The sequence below is a fragment of the Microcaecilia unicolor genome, chromosome 13 (assembly GCF_901765095.1).
Source record: "Microcaecilia unicolor chromosome 13, aMicUni1.1, whole genome shotgun sequence".
NCBI lineage: Eukaryota > Metazoa > Chordata > Amphibia > Gymnophiona > Siphonopidae > Microcaecilia > Microcaecilia unicolor.
Window position 1 is genome coordinate 6,768,894 of NC_044043.1, and position 20,439 is coordinate 6,789,332.

The 20,439-nt window shown below is 45.3% G+C and overlaps 1 protein-coding gene across 1 annotated transcript in view; it reads left to right on the top strand.

Annotated features, from left to right (window-relative positions):
• TMEM132E (transmembrane protein 132E) overlaps positions 1 to 20,439 on the top strand; it is a 1,213,499-nt gene that overhangs the window by 927,475 nt on the left and 265,585 nt on the right. Inside the window, exon 3 of the mRNA XM_030185882.1 lies at positions 7 to 147. Coding sequence (XP_030041742.1) covers positions 7 to 147 — 141 coding nt within the window. The remainder of the gene's footprint in view (positions 1 to 6; positions 148 to 20,439) is intronic.

Genomic DNA, 20,439 nt, shown 5'->3' on the forward strand with positions numbered 1-20,439 from the left:
CTGCAGGGTGAAGGCAAAGAAGGGGATAAATCTTTTGAACACCAAATCAAGAGACCCTCAATGGATAGTGAACTCTGAACTATTAACTGGTGGGAAGCATTCAACTGCAACTGTGGATGTGAGCCGGATCGAAGGGTCTGCTCAGAGGTGAGTGCTTATGTTATTTGGGGTCTGGAGAAAGCTGACCCTTCAGAAGTGTTACAGTCTCAGAACAATATTTAAGGGTCTCTCTGGAAGTATGAGCTTGTGCTATTGATGTTAGTATACATTAGGGTTTCCTCTAACTTGATGGAAACCTAACTAGTGAAATATAGTTCTCATGTTCAGACTAAGGGGCTCATTTTCAAAAGAGAAAAACATCTAAAAAGTGGCATAAATCTGCATTTGGACATTTTTCCAAAGTGGTATTTTGAAATCCAATTTGTAGATGTTTTTCTATGAAGTCCATCAGAAGTGTGGTCAAAACACAAGGGGGTGTATCAGGGGCATGTTAAGGGCGGGCTCTGAGTGTTCCTAACACTTGGACGCTCTTCTGCCTTAATTGAACAAAACAAAAACATCCAGGGCTATAAGTTGGACGTTTTGGTCTAGACCTGTTCTATTAACGAATAAGGCACACACAAAGTGCCCTAATTGACCAGATGACCACTGGAGGAAATCAGGAATGACCTCCCCTTACCCCTCCCACTCCACCCCCACAAAATGTGATTAAACATATTACTTGCCAGCCTCTATGCCAGCCTCAGATATTATACTCAGGTCCATTAGAGCAGCATCCAGGTCCCTGGAGTAGTGTAGTGTAGTGTTTGTGCAGCGCTTCGTATGCCTTGCAGCGCTATAGAAATGCTAAATAGTAGTAGGAGTAGGCACTGCAGACAAGTGGACCCAGGCCCATACCTTCCCCTACCTATTTCACTTGTGGTGAAAACTGTGAACCCTCCAAAACTCAACAGAAACCCACTGTACCCACATATAGGTGCCCCTTCACCCATAAGAGCTATTGTAGTGGTGCACTGTTGTGGGCAGTGAGTTTTGGGGGTGGGGCTCAGCAGACAAGAGAGCAACAGTGAGATATGTACCTGGGAGCATTTATTTGAAGTCCACTGCAGTGCCCCCTAGGGTGCCTCTCTTGGGATGTCTGTGTGGCCAGTCTACTAAGAATGCTGGCTCCTCCTACATCCCAATGGCTTGATTTTGTGCATTTTTCACTTGGACATATTTTTTTTCGAAAATGGACCAAAAGTTAAATGCACAGAGCTCAAAAACATCTAGCAAATAGCCATGTTCGGAAAAAAAGATAGACCTTTTTCTATTTTGAAAATGGCTATATTCCCCACTTGAATTTTGGACATTTTTAGCAAAACGGCCAAAGCTGGACTTAGACATCGTTTCGCAAATGCCCCTCTGAGTGTTCCAGGACTAATCCCATTATAGGAATTTATGATGTAGTAATTCTGAAGTACTTTTGTTGTGGTACAAAGGAGTTTTACATTGGACAGACAATAGAAGAAATCTTTTTGGAAATTGGCTTCTATGTGGAAGAGAAGCAGTGAGCTGAGAACCAGTAATGCTAGGTTTCAAATCTCACTGATGCTCCTTATAATCATGAGCGAATCACTTTACCCTCCATTGTCTCAGCTACAAATTTAGGGGCCCTTTTACCAAGCTGCGGTAGGCCTACCACGCGAGTAACATAGTAAATGATGACAGATAAAGACCAGTACCGTCCATCCAGTCTGCCCAACAAGATAAACTCATTTTAAATGGTATGTGATACTTTATATGTAGACCCGTGTTTGATTTATCCTTGCCTTTCTCAGGGCACAGACTGTAGAAGTCTGCCCAGTACTGTTCTTGTACTAAGTTCTGAAGCTAACGTCGAAGCCCCTTAAAATTTACACTCCAGCCCATCCCTATCTATTCAGTCATGATCAGGGCTTAGACCGTAGAAGTCTGCCCAGCTCCCGTTTTGTTTCTCAATTACCAGTGTTGCCACCCAATCTCCGCTAAGATTCCACGGAACCATTTCTTCTAAACAGGATTCCTTTGTGTTTATCCTACGCATGTTTGAATTCCATTACCGTTTTCATCTCCACCACCTCCCGCAGGAGGGCATTCCACATATCCACCACCCTCTCCATGAAAAAAATACTTCCTGACATTAGTCCTGAGTCTGCCCCCCCTTCAACCTCAATTCATGTCCTCTTGTTCTACCGCCTTCCCGTCTCCAGAAAAGATTCATTTGCGGATTAATACCTTTCAAATATTTGAACGTCTGTATCATGTCACCCCTGTTTCTCCTTTCCTCCAAGGTATACATGTTCAGGTCAGCAAATCTCTCCTCGTACGGTTTGCAACGCAAATCCCATACCATTTTTGTAGCTTTTCTTTGCACCGCTTCAAGTCTTTTTACATATTTAGCAAGATACGGCCTCCAAAACTGAACACAATACTCCAAGCGGGGCCTCACTAACGACTTGTAGAGGGGCATCAACACCTCCTTTCTTCTGCTGGTTATACCCATCTCTATGCAGCCTAGCATCCTTCTGGCCATGGCCGTCGCCTTGTCACACTGTTTCTTCACCTTCAGATCCTCAGACATCAACACCCCAAGGTCTCTCTCCTGAGTCGAGCTTATTAATCTCTCCCCTCCTATCCGGTATATCTCTTTTGGGTTTCTGCACCCCAAGTGCATCACTCTACACTTCTTGGCATTAAATTTTAACTAAGTATCATACACAGAAACCACTCAATCTTTTTTTTTAATATAATACATAATAACCAAACTAGTGTATATCGTGTAATACAATATTATTTTTTTTCTTTTGTTTTATGCTCAAAGTGCTCAGTAGGAGGAGACACAGGATCATTTTGCAGTATATTACTGCTAACACCCCTTAAACCATCATAGCATTCCTGCCTGCCTACCGCAATGTCTTCTGAGCTATTCGTTATATTAGCAGTGTTCTGAGAAATCCATAAAAATAGTTCTACTTAGCTCATTCAGGAGTGCACTGGTGAACTGACGTCCTGTGGGGATCCCCATCCGTGTAGTGACTTTTAAAAACCTAACCGTAGTACACACTACTCCCTAAAAGCAGGATTACAGTCCATTGTTCCAAGTATATGTTGTTGCAGGTTCCCTGACAGAAATAGAATTTGGGCTTTGGATGTTGTATGTAACCAAAATGTATTATCTCACAACCATGATTTTACTGTGCTGCAGTGGCGTTCGTAGGGGGGCTGACACCCGGGGCGGATCGCCGATGCGCCCCACCCCCCCGGGTGCAGCACGACACCCCCGCCCGGGTGCACGCCGCTGGGGGGGGTGCCGCGCGCACCTGTCCGTCGTTCGTTCCATGCTCCCACGGCACCCCCCCAGCTTCGTGTACCTGGGGCGGACCGCCCCCACCGCCCTCCCCCCCCCCCTAGGAATGCCACTGCTGTGCTGAAACACAAACTGAGGAACGCCAAGGTATCAACATTTGGGCTTCTTTTACAAAGCTGCGGTAGTGATTCCTGGCACAGCAAATGTGACGAAACCCATTCATTTTCTGTGGACTTTGTCTTATTTACCATGTGGGAATCACTACTATGGCTTTGTAAAAGGAGCTCTTTGTCTTTTATTGGAAAAAATTTGTATGGCATCGGCATACAGTCGAAACTGAACCCCCAACGTAGCCAAAACTTTGTAAAGACAGCAATATACATATTAAATTTTATTTTTGTTACATTTGTACCCCGCGCTTTCCCACTCATGGCAGGCTCAATGCGGCTTACATGGGGCAATGGAGGGTTAAGTGACTTGTCCAGAGTCACAAGGAGCTGCCTGTGCCTGAAGTGGGAATCGAACTCAGTTCCTCAGTTCCCCAGGACCAAAGTCCACCACCCTAACCACTAGGCCACTCCTCCACTGTTGCTACTATTTGAGATTCTACATGGAATGTTGCTATTCCACTAGCAACATTCCATGTAGAAGTCGGCCCTTGCAGATCACCAATGTGGCCGCGCAGGCTTCTGCTTCTGCTTCTGTGAGTCTGACGTCCTGCACGTACGTGCAGGACGTCAGACTCACAGAAACAGAAGCCTGCGCAGCCTTCTACATGGAATGTTGCTAGTGGAATAGCAACATTCCATGTAGAATCTCCAATAGTAGCAACAGAACCTCAAATAGTAGCAACATTCCATGTAGAATCTCCAATAGTAGCAACATTCCATGTAGAATCTCCAATAGTATCTATTTTATTTTTGTTACATTTGTACCCTGCGCTTTCCCACTCATGGCAGGCTCAATGCAGCTTACATGGGGCAATGGAGGGTTAAGTGACTTGCCCAGAGTCACAAGGAGCTGCCTGTGCCGGGAATCGAACTCAGTTCCTCAGTTCCCCAGGACCAAAGTCCACCAACCTAACCACTAGGCCACTCCTCCTGGTAATGCAGACAGTGATGAACCTTGTGATACTACACCAGAAGAAACAGGAAGCCACGAAGATGTCTCTAAGCTTAATCTTACCTGAAACTGTTACTCATGTAGAAAAGACTCAAACCATGTTGACACTAAGAGCCCTGTTTACTAAGCAGCGTTATAGGCGCGTAATGGTTTTAACACGCGTTAACCATGTACGTGCCTACAATATCCTTATAGGTACCTACATGGTTAGCGCACACACTAAGTGTAGGCGTGCTAAAAACACTAACACACCTTGGTAAACAGGGCCCTAAACCTGAAATACCTGTATGCACCTCTTTTATCCCAGGTCACGCGGAGGGGCATAATCGAACGTCGCCGGCGATCTATTTTGGCGGAGGCGCAACAGCTGGCCGGAACCGTATATTCGAAAAAGATGGCCGGCCATCTTTTTTTTCGATAATACGGTTTAGCCCGGCCAAATGCCAGAGTTCGCCGGGTTTGAGATGGCCAGTTTTGTTTTTCAGCGATAATGGAAAAAAAATGACGGCCATTTCAAACCCGGCGAAATCTAAGGCATTTGGTCGTGGGAGGAGCCAGCATTTGTAGTGCACTGGTCCCCCTGACATGCCAGGACACCAACCGGGCACCCTAGGGGACATTTCTAAAAATTAAAAAAAATACAAAAAAAACTCCCAAGTGCTGAGCCCCCAAATCCCCCCCAAAACCCACTCCCCACAACTCTACACCATTACCATAGCCCTTATGTGTGAAGGGGGCACCTACATGTGGGTACAATAGGTTTGGGGGGGGGGGGGTTGGAGGGCTCAACACTTAGCACCACAAGTGTAACAGGTAGGGGGGATGGGCCTGGGTCTGCCTGCCTGAAGTGCACTACACCCATTAAAAACTGCTCCAGGGACTTGCATACTGCTGTCAGGGAGCTGGGTATGACATTTGAGGCTGGCATAGAGGCTGGCAAAAAAAGTGTTTTATTTTAATTTTTTTTTTAGTGTGGGAGGGAGTTGGTGACCACTGGGAGAGTATGGGGAGGTCATCCCCCATTCCCTCAGGTGGTCATCTGGTCAATTGGGGCACCTTTTTGAGGCTTGGTCGTGAAAATTAAAGGACCAAGTAAACCCAGCGAAATACTGATGAACGCTGCTTTTTTTTTTTTCCATTATCCGCAAAAGCCAGCCATCTGGTAGCCACGCCCATGCCCGCCCATGTCCCACCTTCGCTTCCGACGGGAAAGCAGCGATGCTGTCAAAAACACCGCTTTCGATTATACCGATTTTGCCGCGTTTGCGAGATCACCGGCCATCTCCTGATTTATGTCGGAAGATGGCCGGCGATCACTTTCGAAAATAAGCCTGATAGTTGTGCAATCATCATTCTTACAGGTTTGTTGTTTGTAATTTACTTGAAAAGGTTTTTGTTATTACTTGTTTTTAATTTACTTGAAAGGTTTTAGTGTTTGCCTGTTTGGCAGGTCTCATCTAAAACTCTCTTAGCGTGTGTTATCAATTTACATCTAATTTAGAAGTTGCTTCTCTGCCTTCCTATTTTGCTCATTAATCCTTCTTTCCATTTTACAAACAATGCCTTCCTATCACTTGGAATTGAAATGAATTATATAAAAGGAGTTGAGAATGTCTGGGGGCAAATACCTCTCTGAATATTTTAATAGAATCAAGTGAAACTTGGGGGGGGGGGGAGGGGGGACATTTGTTGTAAAGACACATCGAGTTAAAAAATGGACCAGAGAGACCAGGGGTTCCAGAGAAATAAGTCCCCCCCCCTCCCCAAAATGGCCTAATATATTTCTGTGGGAGATGCAGTTCCATATCATGTAGCATAAAATCAAGTGGGGAAAGCATGCAGAGCAAGGCTTATGGAATTCTTTCCAATTCCTCTGCTTGTAAATTCATGTGTATGCATATTGGAGGTGGTGGTGGTGATGGGGGATGTTGGTGGATAACTCAACACGTTAGTGTTGTCTCTGTACATGTTTGTGCAACGGGTCCTTTTACAAAGCCATGGTAAAAAGTGGCCTGCAGTAGTGTGGGTGCATCTTTTAGGTGTGCGCTAGACCATTTTTTACCGCAGCTGGGAAAAAGGCTATTTTTTAATGTGCCAGGAAATGGGCCTGCACTAATATTAAAACTAGCGTGCACCTGTTTACAGGCTGAGCCTTACTGCCACCCATTGATCTAGTGGTAAGGGCTTACGTGCTACCCATGCGGTAACCATGCCAATGTGGGCGTGCTGCCACTTACTGCTGGGAACAGCCCCCACAGTAGAAAATAGAAAATTCTTTTCTACCACGAGATTTGGTGCATGCCAAAATTGGAATTACTGCCGGGCACATGTGCTAACTCGGCAGTAGTGCCGATTGGTAATGTGCTACCCCGTTATTAGCCCTCCCGTGCCTTTGTAAAAGGGGTCCCTATGTTAGAGTAAATCATTGTATGTATACTGCAGCTGTTGGAACTGCATCTCCCATACAAATGCATTGGGCCATGTATTAAATGGGGGTCATTTCTCTTTTGCCTCCGACCACATGTAAAAACACTTCTACAGCACAGAAACATCTTCCAGATCATCTCCTCCGTTCCTGTGACGAGAGCTGCCTTCCAGTCCTCTGCAAGAAGGGCAGGCTTACAGTTACACGCATGGAGTTGGAGGGAAGGGAAGTTGCAGAGGGATTAAAGAACTGCAGAAAAAGATTTTAAACTCACAAAAATGTGCAGTCATAGTACCCATCCTTCTGCCTTCTGGACTATCCACCTTATAATTGAAAGAGAAAAACGCCTAGATTTCGACCCAAATTGAGAGCTAGACGTTTATCTCACAAAAACGAATAAATCGGTATAATGGAAAGCCGATTTTGGACGTTTTCAACTGCACTCCATCGCGGAAGCGTACAAAGTTGATGGGGGCGTGTCGAAGGCGTGGTGAAGGCGGGACTGGGGCATGGTTATCACCCGAACAGAGATGGGCGCCTTTCGCCGATAATGGAAGAAAAATATGCGTTTTTAGCGAGAATTTAGGGCACTTTTCCTGGACCCTGTTTTTCCACGACTAAGGCCCCAAAAAGTGCCCTAAATGACCAAATGACCACTGGAGGGAATCGGGGATGACCTCCCCTGACTCCCCCAGTGGTCACAAACCCCCTCCTACCACAAAATATGCCGTTTCACAACTTTTTGTTTTCACCCTCAAATGTCATACCCACCTCCCTGGCAGCAGTATGCAGGTCCCTGGAGCAGTTGTTAGGGGGTGCAGTGGACTTCAGGCAGGTGGACCCAGGCCCCCCTACCTGTTACAATTGTGCTGCTTAATGCTTAGTCGTCCAACCCCCCCAAACCCACTGTACCCACATGTAGGTGCCCCCCTTCACCCCTTAGGGCTATAGTAATGGTGTAGACTTGTGGGCAGTGGGTTTTGAGGGGGATTTGGGGGGCTCAACACCCAAGGGAAGGGTGCTATGCACCTGGGAGCTCTTTTACCATTTTTTTGTTTTTGTAAAAGTGCCCCCTAGGGTGCCCGGTTGGTGTCCTGGCATGTGAGGGGGACCAGTGCACTACGACTCCTGGCCCCTCCCACGAACAAATGCCTTGGATTTATTCGTTTTTGAGCTGGGCGCTTTCATTTTCCATTATCACTGAAAAACAAAAACGCCCAGCTCACAAATTGTCGAATAAAACATGGACGTCTATTTTTTTCGAAAATACGGTTCGGTCCGCCCCTTCACGGACCCGTTCTCGGAGATAAACGCCCATGGAGATAGACGTTTTTGTTCAATTGTGCCCCTCCACGTCTCTTCATATTTTTTTGCTTGATCAGTTCGGCTTTAATCACCCCCAGCTTACCATTTCTTTTGGTTAACCCCACTCCTTTTTCTGCCCATATATATGGAGTGCATGCACACATTCACACCACTTTGAAACAGGTGTAAATTTGCATACTTCAATTTGCATGGTATTGGGGCTATGAGCATATTTTAAAAAGGCACACAAGTGACTCTGTTACCTTTATAAAATAGATACCCTGTTGGATTTTAAATATTCAGTTGTGCCCTGTTATAGAATTGTCCCATTCACGTACATTTTTCCGCCTGACATACCAAAAGTGCTTCTTTATCATCTGTGTTTATTTGATTGGATACTAGTTATTTCTAAAAGGCAGTGCTGTACTGTTGCAGCCTTTCAAAAGGTGTGATTTGTCACTTTAAATCCCCCAGCTGGTCCTGTTCAGCCACAGAAAATACTGCTTTCTTTAGATCTTCTCAAGGGTCTCTGGTGACTGGCTGCAGCGTTGGTTCGGCGGTGCAAGATGAGCTGAAAGTCATAGAACAGCCGAGTGGAAACATTTTCTTTAGCGGTGATTTTGACAAGGGGGATATTTAGGTACAATAATTTCCTCTTCAGATGTGTTGCCATTTCTGGAAGCATTATACGCAGAGGCTTTACCCAGCAGGGACGCAGTCAGTGTATGAAAATGGTGACATATTATGACAGCAGGTAATTAGCTACCCAAGTAATTCCCTAAATAGGAAGATAATTGCTTCCAATGCAGAGATGGCTTTGGAGTCTGAGGACAGCACCGTCCTCTTTTAATGGCTACAGGAAAATTTATGCAGGATAGAGATTCAGTTTCTTAGGGTTTTTATTGTCCAAAATATAAAATAGATATATCTAAAGCTTGTAGAAGTGTAAAGGGGAGATACTACTTATTATTTCTTGCTACTGTGTGACTGTCTGCTGGTTTCCCATTCAGAGAAGTACTGCGTACATTCTTTTCTTCAGTTTTCTAGAATTTCTATCTGTTAACACTGATTTCTTGAATGAGTATTTTCGGCTTTCCTTTCAAATTTGATGGAGTTCTTTTCAATCAAATTATATTTGTTTACTGTAAACCACTGAGATCTGTGAAGTTAAGCAGTATATCGAGTTCTTACAAAGCATAAAGTAAAACGTTTCCAGGTGCCAGGTTGATATGTCGCCTGCAGATCTAGAAGAGGCAGGAGTTATTCAAAGTTATTACATCGCAAGAATATTGTGAAAAATTGCAAGAGAACCTTACGAGACTGGGCATCTAAATGGCAGATGACGTTTAATGTGAGCAAGTGGAAAGTGATGCATGTGGGAAAGAGCAACCCGAACTATAGCTACGTCATGCAAGGTTCCACATTAGGGGCCACCACACAGGAAAAGGATCTAGGTGTCATCGTTGATGATACGTTGAAACCCTCTACTCAATGTGCAGCGGTGGCAAAGAAAGCAAATAGAATGTTAAGAATTATTAGGAAAAGAATGGAAAACAAAACTGAGGATGTTATAATGCCTTTGCATCTCTCCATCGCTAAACAGTAGCCAGGTGGTAATTTCAAATTGGTGTGCGTTGGGCACGCGTAGGCGCCTACGCGGCTTAGTAAAAGGGCCCCTAGGATGGTAATTGTGGAGTACCTGTGAGGCTCCATTGCTACCACCCGGTGACCCTGAAGCACTTTCTCTCTACTGGAGACCCTTATCTGATACTTTATGAGACCAGCAAGTTTGCTTGATACCTTCCCAGTATGGTGCAAGCAGGCAAGCTATGCCCTGGCCTACATTCCCAGGAGGCTGATTTGGTCATTTAGGGGGTCTTTTACAAATCGGCAGTAAACGCAACATGCAACGTGGACGCCGATGGTAGTTCCGGATGGAGCACCTCCCATTTCTGGTGCACCGGGAAACAGTGGCGTAGGAAGGGCAGGGCGGTCTGCCCCGGGTGCATGCTGCTGGAGGGTGCAGAGAGCAGCCGCGCGCCTGTCGGCTCCGCTGGTTCCCTGCTCCCTCTGCCCCGGAACTGGTTACTTCCTGTTCCGGGGCAGAGGGAGCAGGGAGCCAGTGGAGCCGACAGGTGCGCGGCTGCTCTCTGCACCCTCCAGCAGCCAAGAATGCACCCGGGGGGGGGGGGGGGGCTTGATGCGCCAGGAGGGGTGTCGTGCTGCACCCTGGGGGGACGGACGCCGCTACACATGGGGGGTGCGCAGCAGCGATCCGCCCCGGGTGGCAGCCGACCTAGGATCGCCACTGCCGGGAAATTATTTTTCTTAGCGTAGCTCTAACCCGGCGGTAATTGGGCATCACTGCGCACTGCCTGGTTACCACCTGGTTACTGCGGGAGCCATTACCACCACCTCAATGGGTGGCAGTAGGTGTTCCCTGCCACATGGCAATGCAGTAAGAGTTATCTTACTGTGTGGCCATTTTATGGGGCAGTTTTACTGGCTGCGTTAAAAAGGGCCCTAGCGCATGGCCCTTTTTCCCCGCAGCTTAGTAAAAAGACTCCTTACAGCTTTAGATTTTCTGTATAACTGTGTTGTACATATGCAGTTGTGAGTTTTGTGCTCTCCCAAACGCTTATGAAATGGTAGCATATACCTTTATGAATTCCACATTATCACTCTATCTTTATTAGCTTTCTCTGAACCTGCAAATTTGTCAATGAAAAATCACTTTTTTAAGGTCTATACTCACAGCTAATCCCCAGCTACTGCCCATGCTCGGCCTAGTCTCTCTGAAGCAATAGTCAATGAAAATCTCTCACCTCCTCAACTCAATAAATTGTGAAAAGAAGAGAAATGAGGGTGTTTGGGCCTGCAGTGCCAGCAGTAACTGGAGCACCTGCTGAGGCGTAAATACTTGAGAGGTTCTGAAGGTTGATCTAAGCTCTGCTCCCCAGGAGCTGCACTTTCACTGTGACCATACATGCAGACCTGTCATTACTCTATTTTTTGATCCTGCTAACTCTTCTCAAAATGAACTGTCTACCTTATGCTCTTCCCTGCTTCCCTCTCTTACCACCGCTTTCTAAATTGCTTTAGACATCTGACTCTGTTTACTGACAGAAGAACAATAATAAATTAGGTCATTGAGAGTGTGATAATGGAAAAGACTGTTTTCCCCCATTAGGTGTGTGAGTGAGGAGTAAATAGAGCAGTGGGTCCAGAGCCCGATGGTTCTCTTTGTAGCCTTGGTCAAATCACTTCACCCTCCATCGCCTGAGGTACTTGACCTTGTAAATTCTCCAGAATAGAGAAACATGTGCTCTACCTGAATATAACTCGCCTTAGGCTATTCCCGAAAAGGTGTGAGCTAAAGGGATCACTGTTCCCTCTAAACTGAGTGGGAGTCCTCCACCTACAGCCCTGCCAGTGGGGGGCGCTGTTTCACTATCACATTTTCAATAGTGAGGGACAGGCAAGTTCTGCAGGACTCCAGGGAACCTGCCTGTCTATAGTGACTGAAAACACAGAATTGAAACACCACCACTCACTGGCAGCAATGCAGTCGGAGGACCCCCACTCACTTTAGAGGGAACAGTACATGGATGTTTTCTTTCATTTCAGTTGATGGCATGCCTTTCCAAAAAATGTTCAAGGAGAAATTTCATCAGTTATCCCTCTACAATATTACCCAATACCCAGGGCTTTTTTTGAGGGGGTACTTGGGGGTACTGAGTACCGGCACCTTTTCCATTGTGTGCTGAAATTGGCCCATGGTCCCCAAGTTTTAATGAAAGAGCTTAGGTTCTACACACCAATTCTGCCTTGTCATAGATTCTGTGACTGGTTGCAGGGGTCCTGGCTATTGTGGGGTGAGTCCCTCAGTGATCACCTCATCCCTGAAGGGTGGCCTGACATTTGAGTACTGGCACCTTTTTTGCTAGAAGAAACACACTGCCAGTACCCTAGTGGTTAGGGTGGTGGACTTTGATCCTGGGGAACTGAGGAGCTGAGTTCGATTCCCACTTCAGACACAGGCAGCTCCTTGTGACTCTGGGCAAGTCACTTAACCCTCCATTGCCCCATGTAAGCCGCATTGAGCCTGCCATGAGTGGGAAAGCGCGGGGTACAAATATAAAAAAAATAATAAATAAAACACACGTGGTTATAAAAACAAGTTAATCCACAGAAAGAACAAAGAAACAGCCAACCGATCAGCAAGCAACACTTTGGCGCCGAAACACGGACCATGTCGGGTCCTTGATATGAATATTCTGAATAAACTTTTTTGATATTATCTCCCTATTGGTTTGCACATTTGTCAGCCTCTACTTTTGCTGCTTTGCTTTGATTCTCCATGGAGGCTCCTCCTGTTTTCTTGGATTTCCTTGTTAATACAATACATATCTGAAGGTTTTTCAGCCTGGAGCTTTGACTCCTAACGCAGACTTTGCAGCCAAAACACGATGACCGTGTCGGGTTTCGTTAGTAAAGACTGTTGGGATTTGCACATCCTTCTCTGTGTTGTTTCTCCACCCCTGTTTGGCTGTTGTTATCCTGTGGCGTTCTAGTCTTACATAGTAACGTAGTAAATGACGGCAGAAAAAGACCTGCACGGTCCATCTAGTCTGCCCAACAAGATAAACTCATATGTGCTACTTTTTGTGTATACCCTACTTTGATTTGTACCTGTCCTTTTCAGGGCAAAGACCGTATAAGTCTGCCCAGAACTATCCCCGCCTCCCACCACCGGCTCTGGCACAGACCATATAAGTCTGCCCAGCACTATCCCCGCCTCCCAACCACCAGTTCCGCCTCCCACCACCGGCTCTGGCACAGACCGTATAAGTCTGCCCAGCACTATCCCTGCCTCCCACCACCAGCTCTGGCATAGACCGTATAAGTCTGCCTAGCACTATCCCCGCCTCCCAACCACCAGTTCCGCCTCCCACCACCGGCTCTGGCACAGACTGCATAAGTCTGCCCAGCACTATCCCTGCCTCCCACCACCAGCTCTGGCATAGACCGTATAAGTCTGCCTAGCACTATCCCCGCCTCCCAACCACCAGTCCCGCCTCCCACCACCAGCTCTGGCACAGACCGTATAAGTCTGCCTAGCACTATCCCCGCCTCCTGCCACCGGCTCTGCCACCCAATCTCGGCTAAGCTCCTGAGGATCCATTCCTTCTGAACAGGATTCCTTTATGTTTATCCCACGCGTGTTTGAATTCCGTTACCGTTTTCATTTCCACCACCTCCCGCGGGAGGGCATTCCAAGCATTCACTACTCTCTCCGTGAAAAAATACTTCCTGACATTTTTCTTGAGTCTGCCCCCCTTCTGGTTTTGCTCTCCTTGCTGCCTGCTGTAAATTTAATTTGTTCATTTAATTTGGCAAAACCCTCAGCAGCGTTTGACTTTAAAATGGAGGCCAGTCGTGGTGGCGGATTGCAGCATGTTTAGTCCCTGAAGCAGGTGTCAAAATGGGAAACCGCATCGGACACAGTGGCCAGTCTGAAAATATTTGCGAAATACAGCATTTGAAATTGCCCAAACTATGTTTAATGAAGTTTTCTGTGTGCCAGTATATTTCCTATGGTCTTGCGAGCTGCATAAAATTCAGTGGTGGGCTGCATTCGGCCATCAGGCTGCAGGTTGCCCACTCCTGGAGTAGCTGGTAAGAGCTTTTAAAAACTTTTAACCCAGCTAATGAGGCTTCGTTCAAAATGAAAAGACTTACTGAGAAGATACAAAAATCATTCTAAACATCAACTTACTTTTATGACACTGGTGGTGTTTTAACCCTGCAAGAAAATTAAGAAATGCTCAAAGCAAGGACTATTGCTATTTCACACTGCCACATACTGAAACAAAATGTATATATTAAAAATAATAGTTGATTTTATAGCTTTAGTTGCTAAGGGCGACACATACTTCCTGGCCACTGAGGAGATAGATGCTACTTTGTAAAACTGAGCTCTTGTGAATCAGATTGGAGAATCTCTCTCTCTTTCTTTTTATCACTGATTTTATCTGTATTTCAATTATTAAATTCAAAAACCCTGATGTGGAAAATCTGTCACATGCTACACTAGAAGTCAAGCACAGAAAAAATAATAATTTAAACATTAACAATGCAACAAAGCCTGATATAGTCTAAAGACTCGAGGGAGGGAGGGAGAGGCAAAAAAGGAAAGGTGATATCACAAGAGTTTTCACCATTATAGTAACAAAAAAAGGGGGAAAAGATCAAATGCATTGCCTTAATACCCTGGTCTACTAGTATCACACAGACTCCATATTAACATTTAACCTAGAAATTGAAATTTCAGATACCATCACTGTCGCCATCCTTGATAAGATCCGTATTCATTCCATTGAATCACCAGCTCATAACGTTCAACTATTGATGATATAAATGGCAAGTGACCGACTCACCTGCAAATGCGCAGTAGAGACTTCCCTCTCTGTCCCGCCCTCGCGTCAAGACGTGATGACGTCAGAGGGCGGAACAGAGAGGGAAACGGAGTCGGACTGTCTGCCGCTGGAGCCTGGAAACGAACATCGCGCGCACCAACCTCCACCCGCCCCCGCCCCCCTCCGTATCGGGCCCCTGCACTGACCTGACAGCGCCTCCGTGTGGAAGCGCTGCAGGCAGCAGCAGAGATTTCACACGGAGGTGAGAGGCATTGTCAGGTCAGTGCAGGGGGCACGGCGCGGAGGGGGGGAAGCAGCGGCGAGGAGGGTAGCTGGAAATCTCGCCCGTTTTAACAGGCTTAACGGCTAGTTGATGAATAAATATATTGTTCGCCTCAGCGGTGCAGCTCACTGAGCTTTACTGTTATCAATGGGATTTCTAGCACCCACCTCATCTGCATAAACAATATATAGATGCTCACTATATTTTAACTTGTAAATCTTTCACTTAAACAGAACGCTATCTTCAATGAATAATTGCCATCACATTTATCTTTTTTAGAAGCCTTTAGGAGACATTCTTAATTAGATAAAAACAGTCGGTCAGGGGCTGGAATAGTCGATAAGCTTGTTCCACTGCAATCAGCTGTATCAAGGGCTAGCCCCCTAAAAAAAATCAAACAGTGAGAAAGATATTTAAGGGCCCTTTTATTAAAGTGCAGGAGGGCTAACGCATGGGACATGGGCACCAAATTTATTTGTTGCATTTGTATCCCACATTTTTCCACCTATTTGCAGGCTCAATGTGGCTTACATTGTTCCGTAATGGCGATCGCCATTTCCGGAAGGAAAAATACAGAGTTATATTGCATTAAGGTTCGTAGATGACAGAGTAGATTAGGCAATCAAGTAAAAAGAATTCACTTTTCGTGATGAGAAATAAAATGGTAATGCGTTAAGGTTCAATCGTGACAGAGTATCTCAGGCATTCAAGAATAGAGAGTTCCGTTTAGTCCAGGTCTGGTATGAGTTTTGTTGTCTAGTATTTAGGATGGATCGTTATGGTATGCTTTATTGAACAGGTTGGTTTGTAGTAATTTTTGTTATCAATAGAAATCAAACAAAATAAAACATGGAAAAGAAAATAAGATGATACCTTTTTTATTGGACATAACTTAATACATTTCTTGATTAGCTTTCGAAGGTTGCCCTTCTTCGTCAGATCGGGTTCTACATGGAACGTTGCTACTCTTTGAGATTCTGCTGTGGAATCTTGTCACTCTTTAGCATTCCGGAATCTTGCTATTCTTTGGGGTTCTACATGTAGAGAGGTGTGGTAGCCGTGTTAGTCCACTCTTAAAGGTTATCAATAGAAATCAAACAAAATAAAACATGGAAAAGAAAATAAGATGATACCTTTTTTATTGGACATAACTTAATACATTTCTTGATTAGCTTTCGAAGGTTGCCCTTCTTCGTCAGATCGGAAATAAGCAAATGTGCTAGCTGACAGTGTATAAGTGAAAACATTCAAGCATTACTATGACAGGGTGGGAGGAGGGGGGTGGGTAGGAAGTATGCATGGGGACATCAAAGCATATCACACCCATCCTGTTAGAATATCAATGATATGCTTTGATGTCCCCATGCATACCTCCGACCCACCCCCATCCTCCCACCCTTATATACACTGTCAGCTAGCACATTTGCTTATTTCCGATCTGAGGAAGAAGGGCAACCTACGAAAGCTAATCAAGAAATGTATTACGTTATGTCCAATAAAAAAGGTATCATCTTATTTTCTTTTCCATGTTTTATTTTGTTTGATTTCTATTGATAACCTTTAAGAGTGGACTAACACGTCTACCACACCTCTCTACATGTAGAACCCCAAAGAATAGCAAGATTCCGGAATGCTAAAGAGTGACAAGATTCCACAGCAGAATCTCAAAGAGTATAAACGTTCCATGTAGAACCCGATCTAACGAAGAAGGGCAACCTTCGAAAGCTAATCAAGAAATGTATTAAGTTATGTCCAATAAAAAAGGTATCATCTTATTTTTTTTTTCCATGTTTTATTTTGTTTGATTTCTATTGATAACCTTAAGAGTGGACTAACACGGCTACCACACTCCTCTACTAGTAATTTTTGGAAATTAGTTATGTCGTGTATTGTTTTTGTTGCTTTTGGTAATGCATTCCACTATGTAGGAGAAGCTGGATGCAAATGTTAGTTTATATTTTAGTCCTTTGCAGCTGGGGTAACGGAGATTCAGGAATGTACGTGATGATCTTTTAGTATTCCTGGTTGGTAAGTCTATAAGGTCTGACATGTAGACCGGGGCTTCACCGTGTATGATTTTATGTACCAAAGTGCAGATTTTGAACGTAATCCGTTCTTTAAGTGGGAGCCAATGAAGTTTTTCTCGTAGGGGTTTGGCGTTTTCCTATTTCGTTTTTCTAAATATGAGTCTGGCTGCTGTGTTTTGGGCAGTTTGGAGTTTCTTAATGATTTGTTCTTTGCATCCGGCATAGATTGCATTGCAGTAGTCCAGTTGACTCAGTACCATTGATTGTACCAGTCTATGGAATGTTTCCCTTGGGAAGAAAGATTCACACTACTGCCAGGCATGCAGCAGGCGGTAATTTAGAGTTTGACGTACACCGAATCCCGTGGTAGAAAATAGTGTTCTATTTCTACTGCTGGGGGGCATTTCCAGTGGTAATCAGCAGTTGGCACGTGCTGCATGGTTACCGAGTGGGTAGCGAGCATTTACCGCTAGGTCAACGGGTTGCGGTAAGGGCTCAGGCCATAAATAGGCGCATGCTAGTTTTAATTTCAGCGCACGCCCATTTCCCAGTCCATTAAAATATGTCTTTTTTCTAGCTGCTGTTAAAAAAAAAAAAAGGAATGGCCCAGCGCACAGCCAAAACATGCACCCACAGTACGCAGGCCACTTTTTATTGCAGCTTAGTAAAAGAACCTCTTAATCTGTACAAAAATCTCTCCCATCCTCTTCAAATGAATAAAGAACATACTTACCGCCTTATGCTGCCAGTTATACTAGATTGAAACTTCAAGTGCAGTAAAAATGGCGGCGGAGTCTACCATTTTTAAATACTACAATTTGATGTAATGCATACAAATAAGCTCCACCCACAGAAAACCCCTTCAAAATAAAGGTAACCACTCAATCTCTAAGTTCAACCCCCTTCAGTGTTATGAGTTCAATTGGAAGATCAAGCGTTGTTGTTTATAATTTAAACATCTATCCAGAGAACCTCCCTCCCGCCCCGCTTCTACACAATCTAGTATATGCCATCAGATGTCAGGTAATTCATGTTCAGCTGACAGCCAATGCTGTACCAAAGGTGCCTGTTCATTCGGAGTAGAAATTCTAGATTTAAGTTCAGTTAGACGGATGCACACTGGACGAATACATTGGCCCACATACACGTTATCACAAGGACAAACTATAACGTACACTACATTTTTACTGCGGCAAGTAGTGTGAGAGCTTGATGTAATCTGTGTCTGAGTAATCTTATCTGTCCAGGATAAACCTGGAATGGTGTATGGACACCACTGGCAATAGCCACATTACTACTACTACTACTATTTAGCATTTCTATAGCGCTACAAGGCATACGCATGATTGATGAGAAAAAATAGTTGAATTAAACTCTACTATAGAAGACTCGTATTTCTGCTGTGTTAAATATTGACCTATATTTTTGCCTCAAGAATAGCCTATAGTGGGAAAATCTGTAAATACTAGCCGTTGAGCCCGTAAAAACGGGCTGGTATTGGGGTTTTCCTTCCTTCCCCCTTCCTCCCTCCCCGCGAGGTCGTCACCGCTACCCCCCCCCCCCCCCGGAGTCGCCGCCATCCCTCCACCCGGCCCGGGCCCTCTATCTCTCCGCTACTAAACTTACACATCCATTCGCCAGAACGCAGCACACACATCAGCTGAGCTGCCGTCGGCCCTTCCTTCTCTGCCTGTGTCCCGCCCTCCTGTGACGTAATGTCAGCGAGGGCGGGACACAGGCAGGGAAGGAAGGCCGACGGCAGCTCAGCTGATGTGTGTGCTGCGTTCTGGCGAATAGATGTGTAAGTTTAGTAGTGGAGAGAGGGCCCGAGCCGGGTGGGGGGGGGGGGGGTAACGGTAGCGGCGACCTTGGGTGGGCGGGTGGGGGGAGCGGTATCAACCTCGGCGGCGCAGTTTCCCTCTCTGTCCCGCCCTCATCATCACGTATTGACGTGGGGGCGGGACAGAGAAGGAAGTCTCTACTGTGCATTTGCGAGTGAGTCGGTCACTCGCCGTTTATATGTTTGATAGAATGCAATTGAACTATGTGCCAATACGTTTTCATAATGTTAACTAATTGTCTGGACATCCTAGAAAAAGCTAGTGCATACTTTAAGAGTTCTTGCTTACAATGTTTTGAATTCTCTTTGAGCAACTCTTGCACGAAGATATGCTTGACTGATGACTTCCTTCATATAACCTCTCACTATCAAATGCATGCATTTTGTAATCCTCAACTGTTGAACAAACTCTGCTCAGTTGGAGCAATTGGCTTGCTGGCAAGATTATGTTTCAAAGAATATGGGTGAAAACTTCCAAAGTGCAACTTAGTGTTCCGTTCCACAAGTTTAGGATACAGGGAGTGGTTAGCAACAATCCTTGATCTTTATATATCCACAGATCTATAAATTCCAACTGTTGTAAATTAGCAGTCATAGTAAAATTAATATTGGAATCCAATTCATTCAACCAATTCACAAAGTTGTGTACATTTTTCCAAGGGAGAAGCTATTGGTTTTCCAAGTCTACCTGGCTAATATTAGTTTATGGACTTTTCCTCCAAGAATCACACTACATTAATCACCATGACCACATCCTTGTGTCAGTTCGCATCAGGTAGGGTTGTCTCAAGGGACTGTAGCGCCCTGAGTCAACTTTTTAATTGATGCTCTCCACTCACCTACAGTTGGTATCTCTCCCTCCCCCACCCCCGTGATCCAGTATCTCTGTTTTTCTCAAGTCCCCCTGTCCTACTGGACCAGGTGAAGCACTGGCTCTGAGTGCTGATGATAACCAAAATCCCAGGCCAGCATCTATCCCTCTAGGAGGTTGAAGGTAGACAGACCTGGGATTTTGGTGCCCTTTGTCACTGGCGGCCTAAGCCAGTGCCTCATCTGGACCATAGGTTGAGCCGGCCCTGGACCCAGGAAAAGCAAGCAGGCAAGGGCCACAGACAGACTGTGTTGGCTGCCTTCCCTTTGAGCTCAGACCTCCAGTATTTGCAACCACCAGGACTTCACTGCCTAAAACCCACAGCATAGGGTGGAATACCAGGGAAATCTGGGAATAAGGCTGGAAGGAAGAGCACATGGTTCACTCACTAAGAAGAATCCATACAGAAATGAGGCTGAAAAACAGCAATAGGCAGGTACTGGGTTGAAAAGGTTTGCACAAGCTGCGGTGGCTTCGGTGAGTGGGTTTGCTGCACGCCAAGGCCCCCCTTTTACAGCAGTGGGTAAAAGGCATAGTTTTTTTTTAAAGGAAATGGCCGTGCGGTAAGGGAACCCATTTGCCACGCAGTCATTTCCCTGGGGAGCTCTTACCGCCATCTGCGCTGCGTACGTCTAGTAGCGCTATAGAAATGATAAGTAGTAGTAGTAGTCTTTGGGATTCCGGAATCTCGCTGCTCTTTGGGATTCCGGAATCTTGCTACTCTTTGTCCTTATTCCTTATTTGTCCTGTTTGTCTGTCCTAATTAGATTGTAAGCTCTGTCGAGTAGGGACTGTCTCTTCATGTTCAAGTGTACAGCG